The 21,633-nt window shown below is 51.5% G+C and overlaps 1 protein-coding gene across 3 annotated transcripts in view; it reads right to left on the reverse strand.

Annotated features, from left to right (window-relative positions):
- The window catches only part of ARHGAP22 (Rho GTPase activating protein 22), a 211,167-nt gene that overhangs the window by 54,240 nt on the left and 135,294 nt on the right, over window positions 1–21,633 (reverse strand). The window contains exon 1 of one of the 3 annotated variants that reach the window (XM_029201108.1): window positions 2,756–2,807. The exons of the other annotated variants lie outside the window; for them this stretch is intronic. Within the exon in view, the coding sequence (XP_029056941.1) occupies window positions 2,756–2,807 (52 nt within the window). Of the gene's footprint in view, window positions 1–2,755; window positions 2,808–21,633 lie in introns of those variants that run through there. 3 annotated transcript variants of the gene reach the window in all.

A 21,633-nucleotide genomic window follows, 5' to 3' on the forward strand; every position in this document is an offset into this window, starting at 1 on the left:
GTTTGGAGTCACTAGGCCTTTTCCCTCCCCTTGTCCCCATACTGACCCATAATGGCCCCTGGTGAGCTCATCCAGTCTGAGAGCTTTAACTGCCGTCCCTATGCAGACAACTTCCAGGTTCACTGCTCCCTGCCCTCCAGACCCTTCTGTGCCCTCACCCAACAGCTCCACTGAGATGTCTCCAGCCATCTCCCACTTACCAGCTACAAAACCCATCTCCAGATCTGCCACCCCTTCCCTTCTCGAGTGAGGGCAACTCCACCTTCTAGTTACTCAAGTGGAAACCAGACACATCCTCAGCTCCACTCTGTCTCATATCCATTCCTATCAGCAAATTCTACTGGCTCTTCCTTCAAAACACATTCAAAATCTGACCGTGTTTCACTGGCCCACCTGGTCCGAGCCACCTTCATTTCTCCTCTGGCTTACTGGCATGGTCTCTAGGCTCCCTACCTTGCCCCCGACTGCCTGTTCTCAATATGGCAGCACAGTGACCGTTAAGCCCCAAACTAGCTCACGTACCTCTGCGCAAAATCCCCCAGTGGCCCCCCTCTCAACAAAGTCCGTGTGGTGATCTTCCAGGCCTCCTGACCGCTTGCCGGCTACTCCTCTAGCCTCACTGCTGCTCTCTGCCTTGCTCTTTGTCATTCCGCAGACAGCTGGGCACGCCTCTGCCCCAGGGTCTTTGCACTTGCTTCTCCTTTGCCCTTGTTCTTGCTTGGAAAGCCATTCTTCCAGACACTGCCATGACACGCTCCCTCACCTCCTTCAGGTCTTCCCTCAAGTGTCACCTTCTTTGGGAATCCTTCCTGACCACCCTTATTGAAACCTCAGTCCACATCACCCACTGCAACCTGGGCCCCTTCCCTGCCTTAATCCTTCCATAGCACTTATCACAATCCAGTCCACATATTTTATGTGTTTATATGACATGATTATTTACACTGTTTATTTTCAGCCTGCCCCCATTCTGTCTGTTTTATAAGCAACTCCAGCACACTGAGCAGTGCCTGGCATGGGGAGGATGTGCACGGAATCTGTGATGAATGGAAGAATAGCGATAGCAGAACCAAGGTGACTGGAGCACACAGAGCACCCACTCTGAGGCAGGCATGATGTTAACAAGCTGAAGGGAAGTGCTGTCATTCTTCCCATTTAAAGGAAAGGAAAGGTAACTGAAGTCCAGAGATGTTTAGAAACATGTCCAAGCAGTAAGAGCAGTGAACTAGGACTCCAGGCAGCCTGATTCCTAACCTTGACCCCACTCTGTGCTCACTACTTCAGCCTGTGGCTTGTCTAAAGGGACCGGCCCCTACATGACCCAGCCAGGTCCCAACCCAGCTTTTCTTCTTCCCAGCTGGGCTTTATTCCCCTCTGGGCTCCTGGATTTAAGAACTTTCTTTTGAGTTTCTCTTTCCATCAACGCAAGGGATTTGGGGGAGAGGAGGTGACTCCAAAATGCAGCAGATCCTGGCAAGGGTTCCAGGACAAAAACTCCTACCTTTCAACTTTTCTGTATAAGAATTTTCATAATAAAAAGAAAAAAGAATAAATGATATCTGTGAAACCATTTTGTAAACCACTATAGCCCATGGAACTACTTCTATGACATTCAGGTCAAAAAGTTGTCATTCTGATGTAATTAATCAAATGATACCTAATAAGCCCAGGATTTATGGAAAATGTTCAAAAATCGAAAGAAATCACTATTTAAAGGTGACAGCAGCTGCAATGTATGATGTGTCACAGGGCCCACCATCATTCTACAGGCTGCCCAGGGGAGCAGGGAGCTCCAGGGAGGCCTCCAACACCTGGATTTCCAGGGGTGAAGGCCAAGCATGCGGATGCAGCTGTCCAGAGCAGCGTAATCCAATGAAAATATAATGCAAGCCACATGGATAATTTCAAATGTTTTAGTAGCTACATTAAAAAAGTAAAATGGGGCTTCCCTGGTTGCGCAGTGGTTGAGAGTCCGCCTGCCGATGCAGGGGACACGGGTTCGTGCCCCGGTCCGGGAGGATCCCACATGCCACGGAGCGGCTGGGCCTGTGAGCCATGGCCGCTGAGCCTGCGCGTCTGGAGCCTGTGCTCCGCAACGGGAGAGGCCACAGCAGTGAGAGGCCCGCGTACCCCCCCCCCCCCAAAAAAAAAAGTAAAATGAAGCAGGTGAACTGATGTTAAATGATATGTTTTGTTTATCCCAATACATCCAAAATAGTATCATTCATTTCAACACGTAGTCAGAAACTATTGAGATATTATATTTATATACTTTTTATACTAAGTCTTCAAAATCTAGGGTGTAGTTTGTACTAAGAATATGTCTGGACTGGCCACACTTCAAGTGCTCAGTTCCCATATGTAGCTGGTGGCTGCAGGACTGGACAGCTTTCAGACAGCCTAGGCTAGGGCTGGAGGGGAAGGGGAGAGCCCACTATCCCTAGACATCCTGAGAGTGTGTGTGTGTGTGTGTGTGTGTGTGTGTGTGTGTGTGTGTGGCCAGCTCTGGGCAATGCCTAGTTGCCGGCCGGGCTTTTCTGCAGTGTCTCCAAGGTTGGCCTTCCCCACGCATGCCTGCCACGCTGCACCGGGCTGAACTTGAGCAGAGGCTCAAGCTTCCCACGTATCCCTGTCGACTCATCTTCACTCAACTTCTTTTGCTTGGAGCCACCGAATGCCACTTGCCCTTTGAGGGTTAACCATCCCCCAGTCTGGTGTCCCTGCAGCCTGCTCTTGACCCTGGCTGTTCACTTACCCCTGGGCAGCTGCCTGCTCCTCTTCAGATGCCTGGCAGGGCAGAAAGGCATGGTGCAAGAACTGGCGGGGCTCTGGTGGCAGGAGGGGCAGCCAAGCTCACCCAGGCCAGGGACAGGTGCCAGGCAGACGAGGTGCTGGCGGCTCCAGGTTGCAGCCGCCTCCTGGCTGCCTGTGCGCTCTGCCCGTGGGCTGGGGACCAGACACTTTTTGTCTCTCCTGGGGAACTTCTGTACTTCTCAGTGCCCCAAAGCCGGGACTGACCCAGGCGGGGCGGGGCGAGGAGGAACAGCGGGTTCCTGCGGGGCCCTCCAGCTGGTGCCGGGGCTGGTGCATGGCCTGCCTGGGTTTCCTACAGTGGAAATCCCAAGGCAGGTCCCAAGCGCCTGCCACCTTGCACACTCCCTCCCCTATATTCTAGGACCGAGAGCACGGGGCTGGACTCCCAGCGCCACCAGCTTTGTGCCTCTGGGTCCTCCTCTCCAAGTGGAGCCTACCTCACCTGGTTGGTGGAGATTAAATGAACACATGCGAGAAGGCTGATAAAATGCAAGGGCTTACTGGCCACATAATGTTTCTACATTTCCATTTCTTCATCAGCAAAATAACTGGACCTAACTTGTGAGATTCTGGGGAGGACTGAATGAGACAAGGAAGCCAGGAGCTGGGCACGACGCCTGCACATGCTTCCTAAGTGCTGTCATACCCTCTGTAACCATCACCACGCCTGTGTTACGACAGGGCAGCTGGAGCTCCCAGTGGCCCAGGGCCACCTGGACAGGAAATGGTACACCAGGATTTGGATTTAGCAGTTTGGGATTCTTTTCATTAAATCAGCTCCACCCTTATGGTGTATCCCTGATCCCAGAGACAAAGAGCCTGAGACAGCCCCCTTGCCCAGCCTGGTTGCTTCTCCTACAACACTCAGTCCTCCCAGGGCACAGTGTCAAAAGCCTGGACCACAGGCAGCCCTGAAGATACCATCCTAAAGGGTTGAGGCAGGCAGCAGGCACCAAACTCTGGTGAGAGAGCACAGGGAGCGAGGCTGCGCTTGTGTTGATGCCACCTGTTTATCTGCCCATCCCTCCCATACATCTATCCATCGGTCCATCAGTCCACCCATCCCTTCAACAAGGAAAAGCAGTCACCTAAGAGCAAAGCACATCTGCTTAAAACTCCTTGGAGGGCCTAATGTTCCTGGAATAAAAATCCAACTCTGATGTGACGCTGGGCATCCAGGTCCCCTGATCACATCTCCTCCTACTTATCCACCCTTAATGCCATCAGCCATCCTGGGTCCCTTTCTCTTCCTCAAGCTCACCCTCTTCCAACTAGAATCTCTGCACTTTCAGGTTCTTGGAATGTTGTTCCCCCAGCTCCTTGCAGAGCTGGCCCCCTCTCACCTTCAGACCTTACCTCAAACATCACTTAGAGAAAACTTCCCTGGGTGAGAACATTTGTCAAGTAACTGCCCGTCCTGCCCAATGACTCTCCCACTCTGTTCTCTATAGAATATAGCACAGCGGAAAATTAGCTTATTTATTTGTATATTTGTTTATTGTGTCTCTGCTAAAGGCATGTAAGTTTCATGAAAGCAGACCTTGCCTCCCTTGGCCTCCTGGAATCCCCAGGGACTAGTTCAGTGCCTGGAAAGGGACAGGAGTTCAGTGATTGGTAGTGGTCACTGTGGGGACACATGGAGGGCTCTGTGCAAGTGACAGGCAATCTCTCTTAATAAAACACTCAAGTTTTATTGGGTGTTTACCACATGCTTGGTACCGTTTTAAGAGCTTTGCATATCTCAGCTCCATATCCTCAGGACAACCCTATAAGGTGATACGATTATGATACCCATTTTACAGATGTGAAAACAGAGGCTGGGGGAGGCTGAGTAATTTGGCTGAGGTCACACGACTAATTACAGTGGCGCTTCCCAACTGGACAGCAAGGGGAAATTACTTGCCAACTGGTCTCCTAAAGTGCTGGCCACTCACAACCTGTCTTGGATCTGAACCCAGGCAGTCTGGCTGTAGTCTGTCCTCCTGGCTCCATCCCTGTGCTGGTCAGCCTCCAAGGTGGCCCCCAGTGAACCCTGCTTCCTAGTACTCTATTCACACTCTTGGACAATCACCCCCTTGCATGTGGTCTGGACCTAGTATCTTATTAAAATAGAACAGGGCAAAAAGGGACAGGATGTCATCTGTGTGCCCTCCACTGCCACAGCCCTCAGCCAGGAATGTGAGGAGGCTGACAACCCACCTCTGCATTTCTGGGTGGCTTTTTTTATTGTCATAAATGCAGAGAGAAAAAGGAGAGAAGGGAAGGGGGAGGGGAGAGTAAAGGGGGCGCTGGGCAGTCACCTGACACGGGGACTCTAAGAAAGTATGGGAAGGCTTGACTTGTGGCCTAAATGTGTGCCACAAAATACCTCTGAGCACGTAGGGAAAGAGGCACCCCAGGGAAAAATGGATATGGAAGAGGACTGCTGGAAACACAGGAACGAAGCCCAGGTCGTCCGGCATCTGCAGTCCACCTGCCCTGCCCGTCAGATGCTCCTGCCAAGAGAACTAAATCACAGTGCATTTCTGTTGTCATGGCGACTGCAGGGCCCAGAGTCTCATAAATGCTCACCCTCCCCACCCTGCTCCATCCCCAGCACAGCACTGCAGTAGATGCCCCAGCTCTGTCACTGTCTGTCACTGGGGAGGAGAGATGGCCCGGGAGCTGGGAGACCTGGAGGGCAAAACGTCAGGAGGGGAGGCGATGGGCTGAGAGAAACAGAGACTTCAGGTCCCTATGGTTCCTTTAGGGCTCTCTGGAGTCTGTCCCTTAGGGTTGCTGTACCGTGCCTGGAGGAAAAAGGATGTAAACCCCAGGGCAGGTCCTCAACCTGCACAAAGCTTCACGCACATAATATCTACCTGGGCCCCCGGGGCTCTGTTTTCTGAGAAGCAAGACAGGATCTGGTAAAGAAGGGAGAAAGCTCACTCAAGCAGGATGGGACAAGCAGAGACCCCTGTCCCGGCACACACTGCACCCCACGTCACTACACTGGGGCACGTGAAAACCTTATGCTGGCCTCTCTCTTCCTGGGGCTGAGCTGGCTGAAAACACTTCGTCTCAAATAGTGAAACTCCTGAACACAGTGTCCTGGGTGCCCGGCTGTCTGCAGCGCCCCTAGATATTCCACATTAAGAGCCTCACTGGCCCCCTCCCCCAGGGCCAGAGCCGTCAAGGAAATTGCTGACACCTTGAAAAAGTGCACCCATGTCCCCCAGTCTCGGGCAGAGAGTTAGAGTCCTCTCCCCCAAGCAGTGCACTCCCTGTAGCCTCAACCAGAAGTGAAATTCTAATTGGGCTGAGAAAGGCGCTGGCCACAGCCTCACCCGGAGTGTTTGGGAGCTCAAAACGCCCCAGTGGGCAGGCAACAGCTGAACCCAGTACAACGTCAGAAGCCACATAATGGCCAAAACAGGGGAATGGCTTAGGAGAGTGTGCACATAAACCAGACGGAATCGTATGTAGCCACTAGAAAATGAGCGCTTATGAGACATTAAGGAGATTTTTAAAGAAATGAAAAGCATTTATACTTTACAGGCTAAGACTGGAAGATGCAGCCTCTGAGACACAGGGGAGGTCCCTGGAGGGTCTTCTGAGAAAGGCTTCATGACTTCTAAGAAGGACCCCACAAAGAGACCCCGCTTCATCAAGGTGGCATATCGTGCCTGTCTCTGGGATGTTTGGTAGTCACCTTGTGACCATGCTGACCAGCCAGCAAAGCTAACAGGCCAAGAAAGGCAGGGGAGGAGGGGGGCCCACACCCTTGCTAACTTGACTGAGACCCTGAATCGCTGACCCAGGAGCTGCCTACCTCAGGGCTTCTCGGTCTGTGAGAATAACACATCTCCTTTGATTTAAGCCTGTTAGGTGGGCTTTTCTGCTTCCTGCTGTGGAAAGCATCCCAGTCCAGAGACGAGAGCCCCCAGGCAGCTGAGAGCTGCACCGGCGCCCCCAGGAGCTGCCAGGAAGGGGCAGGTCTGGGGCTAGCTGAGGTGTACGCTGGTGGACCTGCAGCCCGGGTCCAAGAGAAACCTTGGAAGGCATGTGACAACATTCAACATCCATTTTGAAATTCTACGTTAAGTAGGGATAGATGGATCCTTCCTCAACACAGATGTAGCCGAAGCCAGCACTGTGTTTAAATTTTTTTTGAAATTTTTTTAAAATTTATTTTTTATTATTATTATTTCTGGGGCTGCATTGGGTCTGGGTTGCTGCGCGCAGGCTTTCTCTAACTGCGGCGAGTGGGGGCCACTCTTCGCTGCGGTGAGTGGGCTTCTCATTGAGGTGGCTTCTCTTGTTGCGGAGCACAGGCTCTAGGCGCGCGGGCCTCAGTAGTTGCAGCATGTGAGCTCAGCAGTTGTGGCTCGCGGGCTCTGGAGCACAGGATGAGTAGTTGTGGCGCACGGGCCTACTTGCTCTGCGGTGTGGGATCTTCCCAGACCAGGGCTCAAACTCGTGTCCCCTGCATTGCCAGGTGGATTCCCAACCACTGTGCCACCACGGAAGTCCCAACACTGTGTTTAGTGGAGAGATGCTAGCGGCATTCTCATCAAAACCAATGACAAAACAAGCATGTCCACCATCACCGGTGTTATTTAACATTTTCCTGGAAGTATCTGCCAGTGCGATTAGATTAGAGAGAGAACATAAAACTATAAAAGTGGGAGGGGAGGGTGTGGTGGTCTTATTATCGCTGTTATTATTTATATGTGTGGAAAACCTAAGTCGACCAACTGAAAAACCATTATAAGCAATAAGACAATTCAGTAAGGTACCAGACACAAAATTAATATACGGAAATCACTATTTATAAATAAGAAGTAATAGAAATGTGTACCATAATGTGTAACACAATAAAGTATGAATAGCATTTCTTTTTAAATTAGACAAGTTGATTCAAAAGTCATAAGCAAAAATAGCAAATGCATTTTTGTAAAAAAAAAAACTAAGGAAGTCAGACCAGCCCTACTAATTATTAAAACAGAGTAAATTATACAGCTATAATAATTAAAACAGCATGGTACTGCATAATGTGAACAGATAGACTCAAAACACATTTGAGAGTCTGGAACAGAATTAAGGAGTTATTTCAAATGGGCGAGTACAAGATGAATTATTCAATAAATGGAATAGGGACAATTGGATAGCCACCTGGAGAAAAATTGTCAAGTTGGATCCTTATAGCACATCTTACAACAAAATAAAAAATCATGATGTATCAATGATTTTAAAGATTAAAAAATGAAACCACAAAAGTACCAGGATCAATTGTGGGAGAAATTTTGTGTAATCTCAAAGTGGGAAAGGTCTTTTTAATATGACCCCCAAACCAGAGCCCACGAAAGAAAATTTCACTTCAGGAAAGTTAAAAATATTTTCAAGGCGGGATGAATTGGGAGATTGGGATTGACATATATACACCAATATGTATAAAATAGATAACTAAAAAGAACCTGCTGTATAAAAAATAAAATAAAATGCAAAAAAAAAAAAAACCTTTTCATGGCAAAGAAAAATGAAAAGACAAATGACAAGGAGAGGAGAGGAACAGACATTCATCAAATGTGATGATTTGCAGATATTAAAAAAAATGAGGATGCACTTTATACCCAGAATGTTCTCTACTAGACACAGTTAAGTGAAAAAAGTAAAGGGAAGAATAACACGCTATCATTTTTGCAAAGGAAGGGAGGGAGGGAGGAAGGAAGAACAGAAATATACTTGCTTGTGCAAAATATCTCTGGATGGAGACAAAGACGTTGGAGCAGCAGTTCTGGGAGGAAAGGGGATGGCTAGGGGAAAAGGGTGTAGGGAGACGGGCACTGGCCTTTAGATATTTGAACCATGTTACCTATTTTAAACACTAGATGAAAATAGAATTTAATATAAAGTGGCAAGTGAAAGAAACCTCACATCACTTGTGAGCGGCGGGCTGCAGGCTGCGCATAGTGGAAAACGGAGGTGGAGGGCACGCTGGCACCTGAGAGTCGCTCAGAGCCGGGCGACCAGCTCACCAAGGGGCGTGGGGCTCACAGCCGGAGGCACCAGCCCAGGGCGGACAATGAAGCAAGTGGACAGCCCTAGCACGTTGGTAATATAGATTTTCCCACGACCCCTTCGCGCTCCATAATCTGACAACAGAGTAGCGCCCCTCCCCCCATATCCGCGAGAGATTTGTTCCAAGACCCCAGCGGATGCCTGAAACCGCGGGCAGTGCCCAACCCTATAGGGACAACGTTTCTCTATACATACATACTGGCGATAAAGCGTAATTTATAAATGAGGCCCAGTAAGAGATTAACAACAATTAATAATAAAATAGAACAATTATAACAATATACTGTAACAAAAGTTACGTGAATGCGATACCTCGACAGTCTGATAACTGAGTGAGCTGCTAAGTATACGTAGACTCGGGTAGCTGGGAATATGTATATATGGATCCGCTGGACAAAAAGATTAATCTCCTAGTGGGACAGAGCAGGACGGCACAAGATTTCAGCCTGCTGCTCAGAGCGGTGTGCAATCTAAAACTTTTGTATTGTTTATTTCTGGAATTTTCCATTTAATGTATTTTCATACTGCAGTTGACCGCGGGTAACTAAAACCACAGAGAAGGAAACCACGGAAAGCAAAACCACGGATCGGGGGGGCACTACCATATCTTGTGGAGCCCCACATCAAGGACACCCTACATCAAGGACACAGGACAAAAACTCCGGAATTAACGGAGCCCCCATAGCAACTAATGCCATGGGCTCTCCTAATCTAAACGGGACAGCCCCCGACTCCATAGTAGACAAAATAATCACCATGTAGCAACCTTGCAGCACCCTGACCAATCACCTAATGCCATCCTGCCAGCAGGAATTTTCTTTGTCTTGAGGCTATAAAAGTTGGCTACTAGCCCACAAAGGGGGTCAGCTCTCCCTGGTCTATCAGGAAGTCGGCCGCTGTAATTGCAGCGCCCCTCACTAACTCTGCTCTTTGTTCTCAAGAAACTCACTCTTGTCTAAAATACTTTGTGTCTGGAAATTCTTCTTCCAACCCACGCGCGCGGACCACGACATATCTATCAAAATTTTAAATGACTCAGCAATCCATTCCTAGGGGATTTATCCTTCAGATAAATTTGCACATGTGCATAAGGAGACAGTGAGAATAACAGGGAACAGCCTAACTGTCCATCAAGTTAAATGATGTGTTGGTTAAATAGATGACGTACATCCAAAAAAAGACGGTGGTGGAACTATGTGATATGAGATGATACATTATTATGTGGAAAAAGCAAAACACAGCGTGAAGCGCATGCTGCCATCTGTGTGAGAGTGATGTGGACACACGGTGGCGGGCGGTCGGGCCCATTTCTGGAAGGACAAGCAGGACCCAGGGACCCAGGCAGGGGCCTTCAGGAGAGGAGGCAAGGGGCTCAGGAATATTAGGCTTACTTCCCGCTATAGGCTCTTTGAAGTGCCTGCCTGTGTGTTATTGCCTGTGTGTTCTCACAGGCACAGGCTACTTTCTTGAATAAACACTGCTGCTTCTCATTGTTAAGAGAAGTGATAGCTCCTGGTTTGGCCCTGGAGCAGTCAGACCGGCCCCGTGCTTTGAGTACTTTTAATTTAGGAAAATTCCCCAAATGTCCTCCAATCGGTTTGCACTCCAAGTTCCGCTATTGCCAGCCCAACCCCACAGCGGAGTTTCATTTCTCAAAACCAGCATCTCCCTGGGAAATCTTCTTGTGTGGTTCCGGGGATGTTTGGGTTTTTAGGGAATCTGTGTTGACCTTGCCTGCGGCAGCACCATGTGGGAAAACAGGGGCTGTGATTTTTCTCACAGGGACAATTGCAGAGGTGAAGGAAGAGCTGGGGCCAGCTGGGGAATGCTTGGGCCTGGCCAGAGGGTCTGCTCTGAAATATGAGGCAGGTCTCTACCTTGCCTGGTAAAAATTCCACACCACAGCCTCTCTCCTCTGCCTCCAGGAAATGTCCCCGCTCACTGCTTCCCACTGCGGCTCCTCCGTGATCAGCTGAGAGGACCTCTCCAGCCCAGCCAGCTGCTCCCCACCTCACTGGACCCACCAGGCACTCCGTCCTACTTATTGTTCCCGGGATACACCAGGTACTTCACGCCTCTCTGTCTTTGCACATGCTGTTCCCTCTTCTTGGGATGCCTTTTCATTTTGTCCACCTGGTAAACTCCTACTCATTCATCAAGACCCAGCTCAAATAACCCCACTTCTTCACCTTCCCTAACTCTTCCCCCCTCACCCATTCCCAGTCCTCCTTATCCCATTCCCCCTTCCACAAAATGTGTATTAAAGGTCTACCACGTGCCAGGCACTGTGCCATGTGCTAGAGACACAACAGTGACAAAACCAAGAGTCCCAGACTGGTTGGGGAGAGGGGCTTCAGCCATTATCACAAATGCAAACCTGCAACTTCAGCACAGGAGGGATTCCAGAGGGGAGATCGGGGGTGGGGTGTGGGGTGGCTAGACGGCACTTTGAGAACTGTATCCCCGGGGCCACCTCCCAGGGCTACCAATAGCTCAGCTCGCCTGGCTCTGGGCCTGGCCTGACTTGGCCTCCTCTTGTCTCCTGACCTCCCAGGGAAGCCAGAACAGGACTGGAAAACACCACTGATTGTAAGGGTAATCCACCCCCCCACACACACACACCCGCGCCCATTTAAAAATAAACTTCTGTGTATAAAAAAAATAAGCTAAAAATAGCAACATATGAAAATGGAATATGCCAACTGTCAGATGAAGAGCAGGTTCTGAACTGTTCCAGGGTGGGGGGTTATGGGGGAGGAGGGGTGGGCCTGGCACCTTGAACTGGGGAAAGAAAATGTGATTTATGCTCAGCGACCATTAGCTTGACTCATTATTCTAAGGCAGGAAAAGAGAACTAACATTTATGAAGCGCCTGCTCTGCACTCGCTTCCTTATACACAGTCAGATTCAACCTCTTCCATGAGTGTGTGCTGGGGGTTAATTTCTACAATGTCACACTGCAGAGACGTAACGAGGACACCCCCTGCAGCTTTACTAGCACCGCCATCCCCACACTGCTACTGCTTGTGAAGAGGGGCACCCCTCCAAGGGACTCTAGGAAGTCAATGTTCTGATCACATTACCACCCCTACTACGCGCAGGAGAAGCTGAGGCCAAGCCCTAGGATCTAGTAAACGATGGAACCTTGATTTGCATCCAAGACTCTCCTCAGTATCCTCCCAGCGCCAGGTTCCCACCCGCCTGGGTCTCCCCTTGAAGCCTTCTTGAGGTCTGCGATGCACTCCTGCACCTCTCCCAACACCTAACGGAGAACTCTGTCCAGGTAGGCGTGTGGACATTTGTTAAATGAATGACTGCGGCACTGCGGGCTAACAGGAGCTGTCATTAACTGCAGGAAACTTTTGTCTTTTGTTACTTCACGTTGCTTCTGAGAATGTTTCCCCCTCACACTGCGCGTCTTAGCCTGGGTTCCCCGAAACCAAAGCCAGAGACTAAGGGTTGTGTGCAGGCAGTGGGCTTGGGAAGCAGGGCAGGAAATAAAATGAGGAAGGAGGGACAGCCCACAGGGATGTGAGATGCTGCTGGCCACCGTTTGGGGACCTGGGGCCTCCATCCTGCTGGCACCGTTAGTGCAGCCTCCTGAAGTGTGGATCAGAATTGCCAGCCCAGGGACAAAAGGGGAGTAGGGACCCATGCCCCAGTCACCATTGGTCACATGTGGTACCAGGGGCTTTAACATCCCTCTTCCATGCCCCCCTCCCCATACCCCATCTTCTCTGTGGGGCTTCACTGGTGCAGGAGACCTCAGGCAGGCTGGGCCTGGCTTGGCCAGCATGTGTAAAGAGGCCCTTTCTTTCAATGAGGCAACAGATACTCCTCAAGGCCCTACTGTGTGCCTGGTACAGGGGTGGGGTGGAGGGGGCACACAGGTGAAGGGGAGGGCAAGGCACTGCCCTCCTGGAGCTTACTCTCCTCTAGGGGGAGCCAGACAAAGGATGAGGGAGCAAACCAAGGAGGGAGGGAGCGCAGACGGGGCGACTGCCGCAAAGATGGGGTGGGCTTGCTACTTAAACAGGGGGTCAGGAAAGGCCCATCTCAGGGGGTCCCTGAGCTGAGAATTAAGTGTACTAGAAGGGCTGGGCCGGGCGTAGAGGGTAGAGGGGTGGGCAGCAGGTGCAAAGGCCCCAAGGTGGGAAAAGTCCTGAGGTCCTTTGTGTATCTCAGTGCACCCAGGAGGGCATGAGTGGGTCCAGAGGTGGAAAGGACCTGTTCCCCAGTTCTGGCAGGGGTCCAGGGGGGAGAAGCGGTGGCGTGGGTGAAGGGCGGGTGATGAGCGCCTGGGTTCAGGATCTGTCTTGGTCTTGGTGGTGATCCAGAGGAAATTCAAGAACAAGGCTCACTTCTGGGGCTCCAAGTCCCCCTACCCCCGGGGGCATAAGTAGAGCCTAGGCAGGTGCTGGACCCCTTGCTGGTGGCAGGAGGGGGTGTCCCAAGTCCCATCACACCCTGCTCACTGTCTCCAGAAACTGCACATTTAGACTAAATAAAAATCACTTTGTAATTGTAAGCATCACTTTTTTTAAATGCCGGTGGCATCCCCTCTCACCCGCCTCCCAATTGATCCCCACCTTGGGCTCAAGCCCAGCTGCTTGAAAAGCACAGACCCAGGATACCTGCCAAGAATCCCTTTTTCTGGGTGTTAGCTCCCTGTGCCCAGGCTCCCCAGCCTGGCATCATGGGGGAAGGCCTGGGGCATGAGGCAGGGGCTGACCTTCATCCAAGGACCAGGACTAGATTCTTATCATTGACACCAGGAGGTGGCAGCCAGCCCGTGCCTACATCTCCACTTCTCCCACCACCAGGGGGAAGTTCTTGTTTGTCCCCAGGTGCCCCTCTGGACAGGTGCTTGAGAACCGCTTCCCTGAAGGACATTCTCAGATCCTATCCTGCACAACCTTCCAGACGCCATGCTAGGAACTGGGGACACAAAGATGAAGCCCTGGTCCTCAGGGAGTCAAGGGCAGGCGGGTCAGCCACAGACTGGGAAGCAACCCAAGAAGCCAAATTAGCAACAAGGACATCTGCTCTTTCCTTCAGAGTCTGGGAGAATGTACTGCCTCTCTGCTCTTTATCATGAAGATGCTCTAAGCCCCTTCCCCAGTTCTGCATCACAAAACCTCCCGGTCACAGGAACTCTTCCTGGTGGGGGAGAAACCTGGCTGGCAGCCTGGGTTACCTCCAGAAGCTTGGAGGAGTGGGGGAGGGGGCATTCCTACCATTTCTGCCTCCCCCAGAGGGGGGTTTAACTCCCTCCCTGAGGCCAGGGTGGAGGCTTGAAGGAGTGCCTCGGGCTGAATGAGGAGACTGGGGCTGGGGAAAGTGACATGCCAAATGGCAGTGAAGTGCCCGGGGTCTATGGGACCCCAGGCCCATTACCCACTCAGCATGTTACACTCAGTACAACCTTCCCAGTTCCTTTCTGCCTCTGCTAGCCGGTAACGTGGACGTTTGTTGAGCCACAGTATCTATGCTGGGCACACGAGAAATCCCTTACTTTGATATGGACACCATGGATCTCTGTCTGGTGCTCTTTTCCTCTTTGCATGGGTTCCCCAGAATGTAGGCCCACCTCCAGCAGGTGTGTGAGACCTCAGGGCTTTAGCTAATATTCTCCCCATGCCCTTCTTCAACCAAATTCTTCAGATTCCTTAAAAAACAACATACTATTTGGTAAACTGCCTCCTTCCTGGAGGCCAGTTATAAACAACCAGACAAGCAAGAAGTTATGCTAGTGCTAGGATAGAGGTTTAATAAGTTCACTGTTAACTGTAGCACCACTCCCCAGCACAGCTCCAGGAGGCAGCCATTCACATGGTAGTCTAAGTGCCTGGAACCCTCTGGAGGCAACTATTCACCTTAGAGTTTGAATGAATGGCACCCCTGGAGGCCAACACTCACACTGTAGTCTAAGTGCTTGCCTACTCCCTTCCCCCAGACAGCCATTCTCATCGTAGTCCAGCAGTCCCCAACCTTTTTGGCACCAGGGACTGGTTTCGTGGAAGACAATTTTTCCATGGACTGGGGATGGGGGATGGTTTGGGGATGATTCAAGCTCATTACATTTATTGTACACTTTATTTCTATTATTATTACATTGTAATATATAATGAAATAATTACACAACTCACCATAATGCAGAACCAGAGGGAGCCCTGAGCTTGTTTTCACTTGCCACTCACTGAGAGGGTTCTGATGAGTCTGCAAGCAATTGATTTATTTTGGTCTCTATGCAGTCAAACCTCTCTGCTAACGATAATCTGCATTTGCAGCCGCTCCCCAGCACTTGCATCACCACCTCAGCTCCACCTCAGATCATCAGGCATTAGAGTATCACAAGGAGCATGCAACCTAGATCCCTCGCATGCGCAGTTCACAGTAGGGTTCCTGCTCCTATGAGAATCTAATGCCGCTGCTGATCTGACAGGAGGCGGAGCTCAGGTAGTAATGCAAGTAATGGGGAGCGGCTGTAAATACAGATGAAGCTTTGCTCGATTGACTGCCGCTCCCCTCCTGCTGTGTGGCCGGGTTCCTAACAGGCCATGGACCAGTACCAGTCTGTGCCCTGGGGGCTGGGGACCCCTGTTGTAATCTAAATAAATGGCGCCCTCTGGAGGGCCCGTTCACACTGCAGCTTTTGTGAATCCCCCCTCTGCTGGAGTGATGCAACATGGTGGCCTCTATGTTCTCACATTTAAGCCTCAAGACAACCTTGAGAAAGGTCTTACCTTTCCACATTCTACAGAAGAAAACTGCCCCAAACTCCCGGCCAGAGAGCCAGAGCAGAGATTTTCTGCCTCACCTATTTGTTGTCCAGTGCTTTTCCCTTCAGCAGAGCTGGCAGGGCTGGGGAGCAAAACCTCAGCTCCTCCAGCCTCTCGGGGCCTCCTGCCTACCACAGTCCCACAGCAACCCCCAAACTAGGCCTTATGAATCCCACTTCCCTGATGGGAAAACTGAGGCATGGAGATGTGTGTCTCTTGCCTGGAGTCCTGCAGCCAGTGAGTGCCATGGGTCTGCTCGTCTCAGAGAGAGACCGCTTCCCAGGGCTGCCCTGCCTTCCACCAGGATGGTCAGAATCCAGTTCAGCTGCCGGTGCTCAAATGCTGGGGTGGCCGTCGTCTACACTGAGGCAGGTGTTGTTCTTCACATGGTGGTGCTTTGAGGACCCCCAAACCATCCCTGAGGTGTCAGTCTCTCACCTGACCCTCATCCCAAACAGATTTACCCTGCCAAGCAGGGCCCTTGTCAAGGGTCACACTCTATGCTAGGTTGTGTGTAATGACCCCACCACTGGTCAGGGGGTGGCCCAGTGTCCTTTGTGAACAGCTATTAACAGGGACTCATCGGACACCTGCAGAGGACATTTAAAAACCCACCATGAGGGCTTGACATCAGTCTGAGCTGGACATCAGTAATGGCTGGCATAGCTGCTCAGAGAGGTATCTGCCAGTCTGGCTGCCAAGCCTTTCCGTGCAGCGAGGGGGTCCCTCCAGACACACAGCAAGGCCCACCGCAGGCTCTTAACCTCAGGTACAGGCTAGGAGAGCTAAGCTGCCTCCTTTTGGAGGACTCTCTGATTTTCTATGCGATACATGGTTAGGTACCAATGGCGGGGAAAAACGAAAACTGGAAAGTCATTAAAACTTTGGAACAGATGGGCACCCCACCTGTGGCTCCAGCCATACCCACATCCCGGAAGGATCACAGGAAGGTACAGCTAGAACGTCACTGCCCAGCCGGCAGCTGTGTGAGGAAGGGCCTGCAAGTTAAGTAGAGGCGACCCAGTGCACGGTCCTTTGGCATGGTGAAGGCTCCAAGAGGTCCAGCTTCAGAGAAAACACAACTCTGCTCAGCTCTTCCCAGGTACCACAAAACGCATCGCTAATGGAGACACCTGGTAACATACGGGGACATCCCGAGAGCAAGTGTGCCTGAGAAGGCGCTGAGGGTACTGCTGAGGTGGGGGAAGAGAAACACAGTTGATGAGGACACTGCTGTGACCATCTCGTGATGAAATTGAGTACGTACACATAGGGAGCAGAGATGCCAGAGCCTTTGACTCTGGACGCAAAAGGCTACATCTTTATGGGTCTCTTCCTGACGACCCTTTACTGATCTTTGTTCCTGTCCATCCACACAACTGTCCTTGAGCAAGCCCGGGTGCGGCCTAACGACGGGGCGGATTAGACCTGACCTCCCCGGGGAAAGGCCAGGGCAGGATCTCATTTACTGAGAGCCGGATGCCGTCCTGTACTCCCTCTGCCGGCCATCCTGGTCCAGGACGCACTCCAGGCCAGCGTGGGGGACCAGAGTCCATGCCGGGCCCCACGGGGCCTCGCTCGGGAGCACTCAGGACAGGGAGAGCCCCAGCATCCCCGCCCATCACTGGGGCAGCGGGGTGCCCTCCGGCTGAGGTCTGAACGGGATGCCGAGCACAGCAGAGCTTTGTTCCAGCCTCCGCCATCGATCGCTGCGCAGACGCTCCGTGAATGGCACTGTTGTGGTATTTTAAGAAGATTCTACAAATAGCACTAACTCAGAGTCGGCCTCAGAGCCAGCTGATGAATTCTGCCTCAGCGAGGGCCGGCCAGCCTGGGAGCTCGAGCCAGGACAATGGGGCCTCACAGGGAAGGGAGAGCAGGATGTTGGGTGACCCAGGCCTTTTCCGGGGCTCCGTGGCCTCATTTCCCCCAGACTCACCCGGCGGCACCACCCCTCCTCTGTCGCCCAGTCCTGGTTGGTGGCGTCCTGGGAGTTTATTGGGAAGGAGTGACTCCCCAGCCTCTCTGAATAAAAGAAGGGGGCCCCCGACATCCTTTTGGCGCCTGCATCTCCCGGATTTCCAGGGATTTCCAGGCTCTGCTGTTTTGCGGGTCATGGAGGAGGGGGGCACAGGAAGGAAGGATGTCCTTAGGTTTTCACCAGAAATAACTTTATTAGGTAGCCAGAGAAACCTCAGAGACCCGCAGTCCTAGCAGCCAAAGACTATTAATTGGAATCTTTCCAGAAGAGTCCATTCTTGAGACTTGAAAGACAGCTTAGGGAGAAGAGAAACAGTCTGGATTTAGGGTCATTCAGAGCTGAGTTTAGACTTAACTTGACCGGCGACACATGGGTGGCCTGGGGCAAATTATTTACTTCTCAGAGTCAGGATGTCTTCATCTCTAAAACCCACAGTATTGGACGCCCCTCGCGGGGAAGGTTGAGAAATCAGAGGCAGAGCATGCGCTGTGCTTGGGACCGTGAGTGGTCAGCAAACGTTGGCCTCTCTTCCCTCTCAGATGAAAGACCGTTTATCTAACGCATGTGCGCATTCCATGCAGAAAATGTTTCTGAACTGTGGCTGAGAAACCTGGCAGACATTAAGGGAACCACTCTTGACCCTGTGAATCCACAAATATATCCGAGCTGTGGTGTTGATGCAAACTAGCAAAGCAGGACAGTAGAGAGGCCCACGGCCTGCGGCAAAGTAGAGGCTTAAGTCTAAGCCATCTGGTACTTGGAAAACGTTGAGACAATGGAGGAAGGGTCATTTCTGACGGAGCTGCAGTGACCACCCCCCCACCCCACCCCAGCACATTCTGAGCAGGGGCTATGGCCAAGGGGCTGGCTGTGCCCCTCCAGCTGTCAGAGGTGGTCTGCAGGGGGGCTCCCCACACCCATCAGCTCCCTTTCCCCAGACTTGCCTTGTCTTTCCCCAGCCTTGCCTATCCCCTTTCCCCTTGCCTTGAATGTTTGGCCCCTTCCCTCTATTACTCCATTTGCAGTAATGAAGGTGCGACACCCGCCCTGTAAGTGGCCTAGCACAGAACTTGCCCTCAATTCATAGGGACTAAACTAGAACAAACTTAGGCAGCCTTATTCAGAACCAAGAGCAGTCTGGGGCCCCCAGACTCAAGGGTGAGGTCCCTACTGGGCCACTGACATGGTGGGTGGCCTTAAGCAAGTCATTTTTTCTTTCGGGGGCTTTTAAAACAACTCACCTAGAAAACAAGGTCAGGCTAGGTGGATCTCTGAGGACCTCTCAAGCCTGCCCCCTCTGAGCCCCTACATTACATCTCTAAGTCCCCACGTTTTGATCATTAGCAAGATGAAACTCAGTGTAGACTCTCTCCCTAACCCTTCCCAGGAGGCCTTCACTGGCAAAGAGCTTGCTTGTTCCCCAAAGCGGATTGGGGCGAGGGAGGTAGTGGTTCATTTGCAGGCAGGTGGCCCTGGACATGGCCTCTGGGGCCGTGCTGAGTCAGAGGTGCAGGTGTCTCTCAGAGGACCCCAGAGCCCGCTGTCCTGGGGAAGACAGCGTTTGGTGCTGGGGGGCACCAGCCCTTTCCCTCCACGCCCTCCGGTGACAGCCCGGTGAGGCGGTGCTCTCCCAGCCAGGTGACACCGAGGCCCCGAGCCCAGGGCGCACACCCAGGTCAAGGTGGGTGAGTCAGGACTTGGGCCTAGAGCAGCCTGACTCCAAGGCCATCCATGCTGTCCCCCGCTTCTGCACCCCCTTGGAGGTGACACGGGCTCTCTCAGTCAACTGTTCTCAACAGTAAACTGAGGAAGTAGAAACTACCTAAGCTCAAAGATCTCTCCTTGCTCCCAAGTTCAGGGCTCTCTGCCTCCAGAAGTTGTTGACGCAGACTGGGTGATATTCAGAATCCTCAAAAATGGCTCTGCAGGGACCAGGATCAACCACAACAAAGGTGGGCCATAAGCCACATCTGGTCCTAGGTAGCTGCGTCCTAGAGAGTGGGGAGGCTGAGGGCAGTGACGATTTACTAACTGGTTTGGGAACGTTTCAGCAGTTTATAAACCTCCTAGCTGTTCTGGTGAGCTCTCTCTGAAGGTCTGTCATGGCTGCAGACCTCCCGGACAGGAAGGTATCTGGGAGCCTGTGGGTGAGAGCCCTCCTGTGGGGAGGCATGAGAAGGAAGGCGGCGAGCAGGTGCAGAGGGCCCAGTGCCAGCTCCTGATACACTTGCACAGACAGTCACATGGCAGGTGGGGCCACTGTGTCCTCACTGATTGTGATGGTGGCTGTTATAAAAGACGAACTGAAGCCCTGGGGTGCCCGCATCTTCATGGCCCTAGTGTGTCAAGGTGAATGCCAAGTTATTAACCATCCCTCCCGCTGATGGTGCTGCCAGCTCCTGGGCATCCGTGTGGAGAGCTGATGGGGGTGGGAGGGACTGAAGCCAGCAGCGTCCCCCCACGCCGACAAGCCCTCAGTCCGTGTGAGAGTCTGAGCAGGCTCAGGGAATGGCTGTGCTCAGGGCAGTGGCCAGCTCCCGGGACAGGCTGCAATCCCCAGCCCAGGAGGAACTCCAGTGGGGGGAAGGTCCTGTGTGTGCCTGATCTCAGAGAGAAACCTGGCCAGGCCCTGTGGCCCAGCTGAAGCCACAAAGCAGAAGTTGCTGGGTTGAGCCTGCCCTTTGACTTTTTCCAAAGTGAATGTGACTCGGGAGTATTCAGTCCTTTTGTTCCAAGTTTCATTAGTAAAGGGCAAATGCTGCTCTTCATTTTACTCTCACTTGAGTGCTCTCCACTGCCAGTCATCCAGGTGGACACCTGGCTTGGAGGCAGTACTAAAACAAAACAGTGCAGTTGAGGACTGCAAGACTCTGGTGCCAGACAGCCTGGGTCAGAATCCCAGTTCTAAGTGGCCTGGGGCAGGAACTTCTATGCCTCAGTTTCCTCATCTCTAAATGAGACTCATAATAGAATCCACTTGAGGTTCACGGTGAGGACTAAATGAATTCCCATGTACAAAGTGCTCAGGACAAGGCTTGGCACATAGTGAGTATTACATGGGCTATAATTGCTTTTATTTCAACAAAACACCAGCCTCATCATTTTTTAGAGTCTTACCCTAAGCCTCAAGACAAATAATAATCATTTCCATGAGAGAGCATTTTTCCGTGCGCCAGCAGCCTCATATGCAGAGACTAATTTAAATTTTCTCTTGACACAAACTGGTGAGGTTGTGGTAACCCAATTTACAGACAAAGGTATCCTTCTTTGGCTCAGAGAAGCAACTTGTCCCCAAGGCTGCAAAGGAAGAGCCAGAATTCAGCACCAGGTCTGCCCAACTCCCAGCTGCAGGAGCTCACATTTCACACTACCCACTTGAGACCAAGCCCTCAGGCACCTTACTCACCTCCAAGTCACCACTTAGCATCTAGGTAAAGGTGAGGTAAGAAGGACAAGGCCAGAGAAGAGCTAAGTACCTACTCACATACCTTGGCATGAATTAGCATCTTCGAAAGTCCTATCCTGGGACACTGTCACAATTTGACCTGTTATGCAGCTCCCTGAAAAAGCCCTATTTACAGAGCATTATCATTATTTGACCTGACTCACTCTGTGGAAAAGCCCTATCTCCAGGGCATTTGTCAAAAAAAAATCAGTGGTAATTCTTTAATATTACAGCTGCCTAAAACTGTGATACTAATTGGGGCAAATAAGCTCTGGCCAAAAGGAAGTTATAGGGAAGGAGAAATCTACTGGGAACTTTGAAGAGGTCTGACCTATTTCTGGATATCTACAAGGCCATGTACATGTGTAGAGCCTTGTCCATGAGCAGGAAAGACTTGAGAGGTCTCCAATCTCTGACCTCTGGCCGACTTCGGGTCCTTGCACAAGCAGGAAGTGAAGATTAAGTCACAGTCATAAACTACCTAAGCACTGAAGGTGTGTCCCAACACACACACACACACACACACACACACACACACACACACACACACA

Source organism: Monodon monoceros, unplaced genomic scaffold, assembly GCF_005190385.1.
Source record: "Monodon monoceros isolate NGI ecotype Baffin Bay Population unplaced genomic scaffold, NGI_Narwhal_1 Super_Scaffold_4, whole genome shotgun sequence".
In the NCBI taxonomy this organism is placed as follows: Eukaryota; Metazoa; Chordata; class Mammalia; order Artiodactyla; family Monodontidae; genus Monodon; species Monodon monoceros.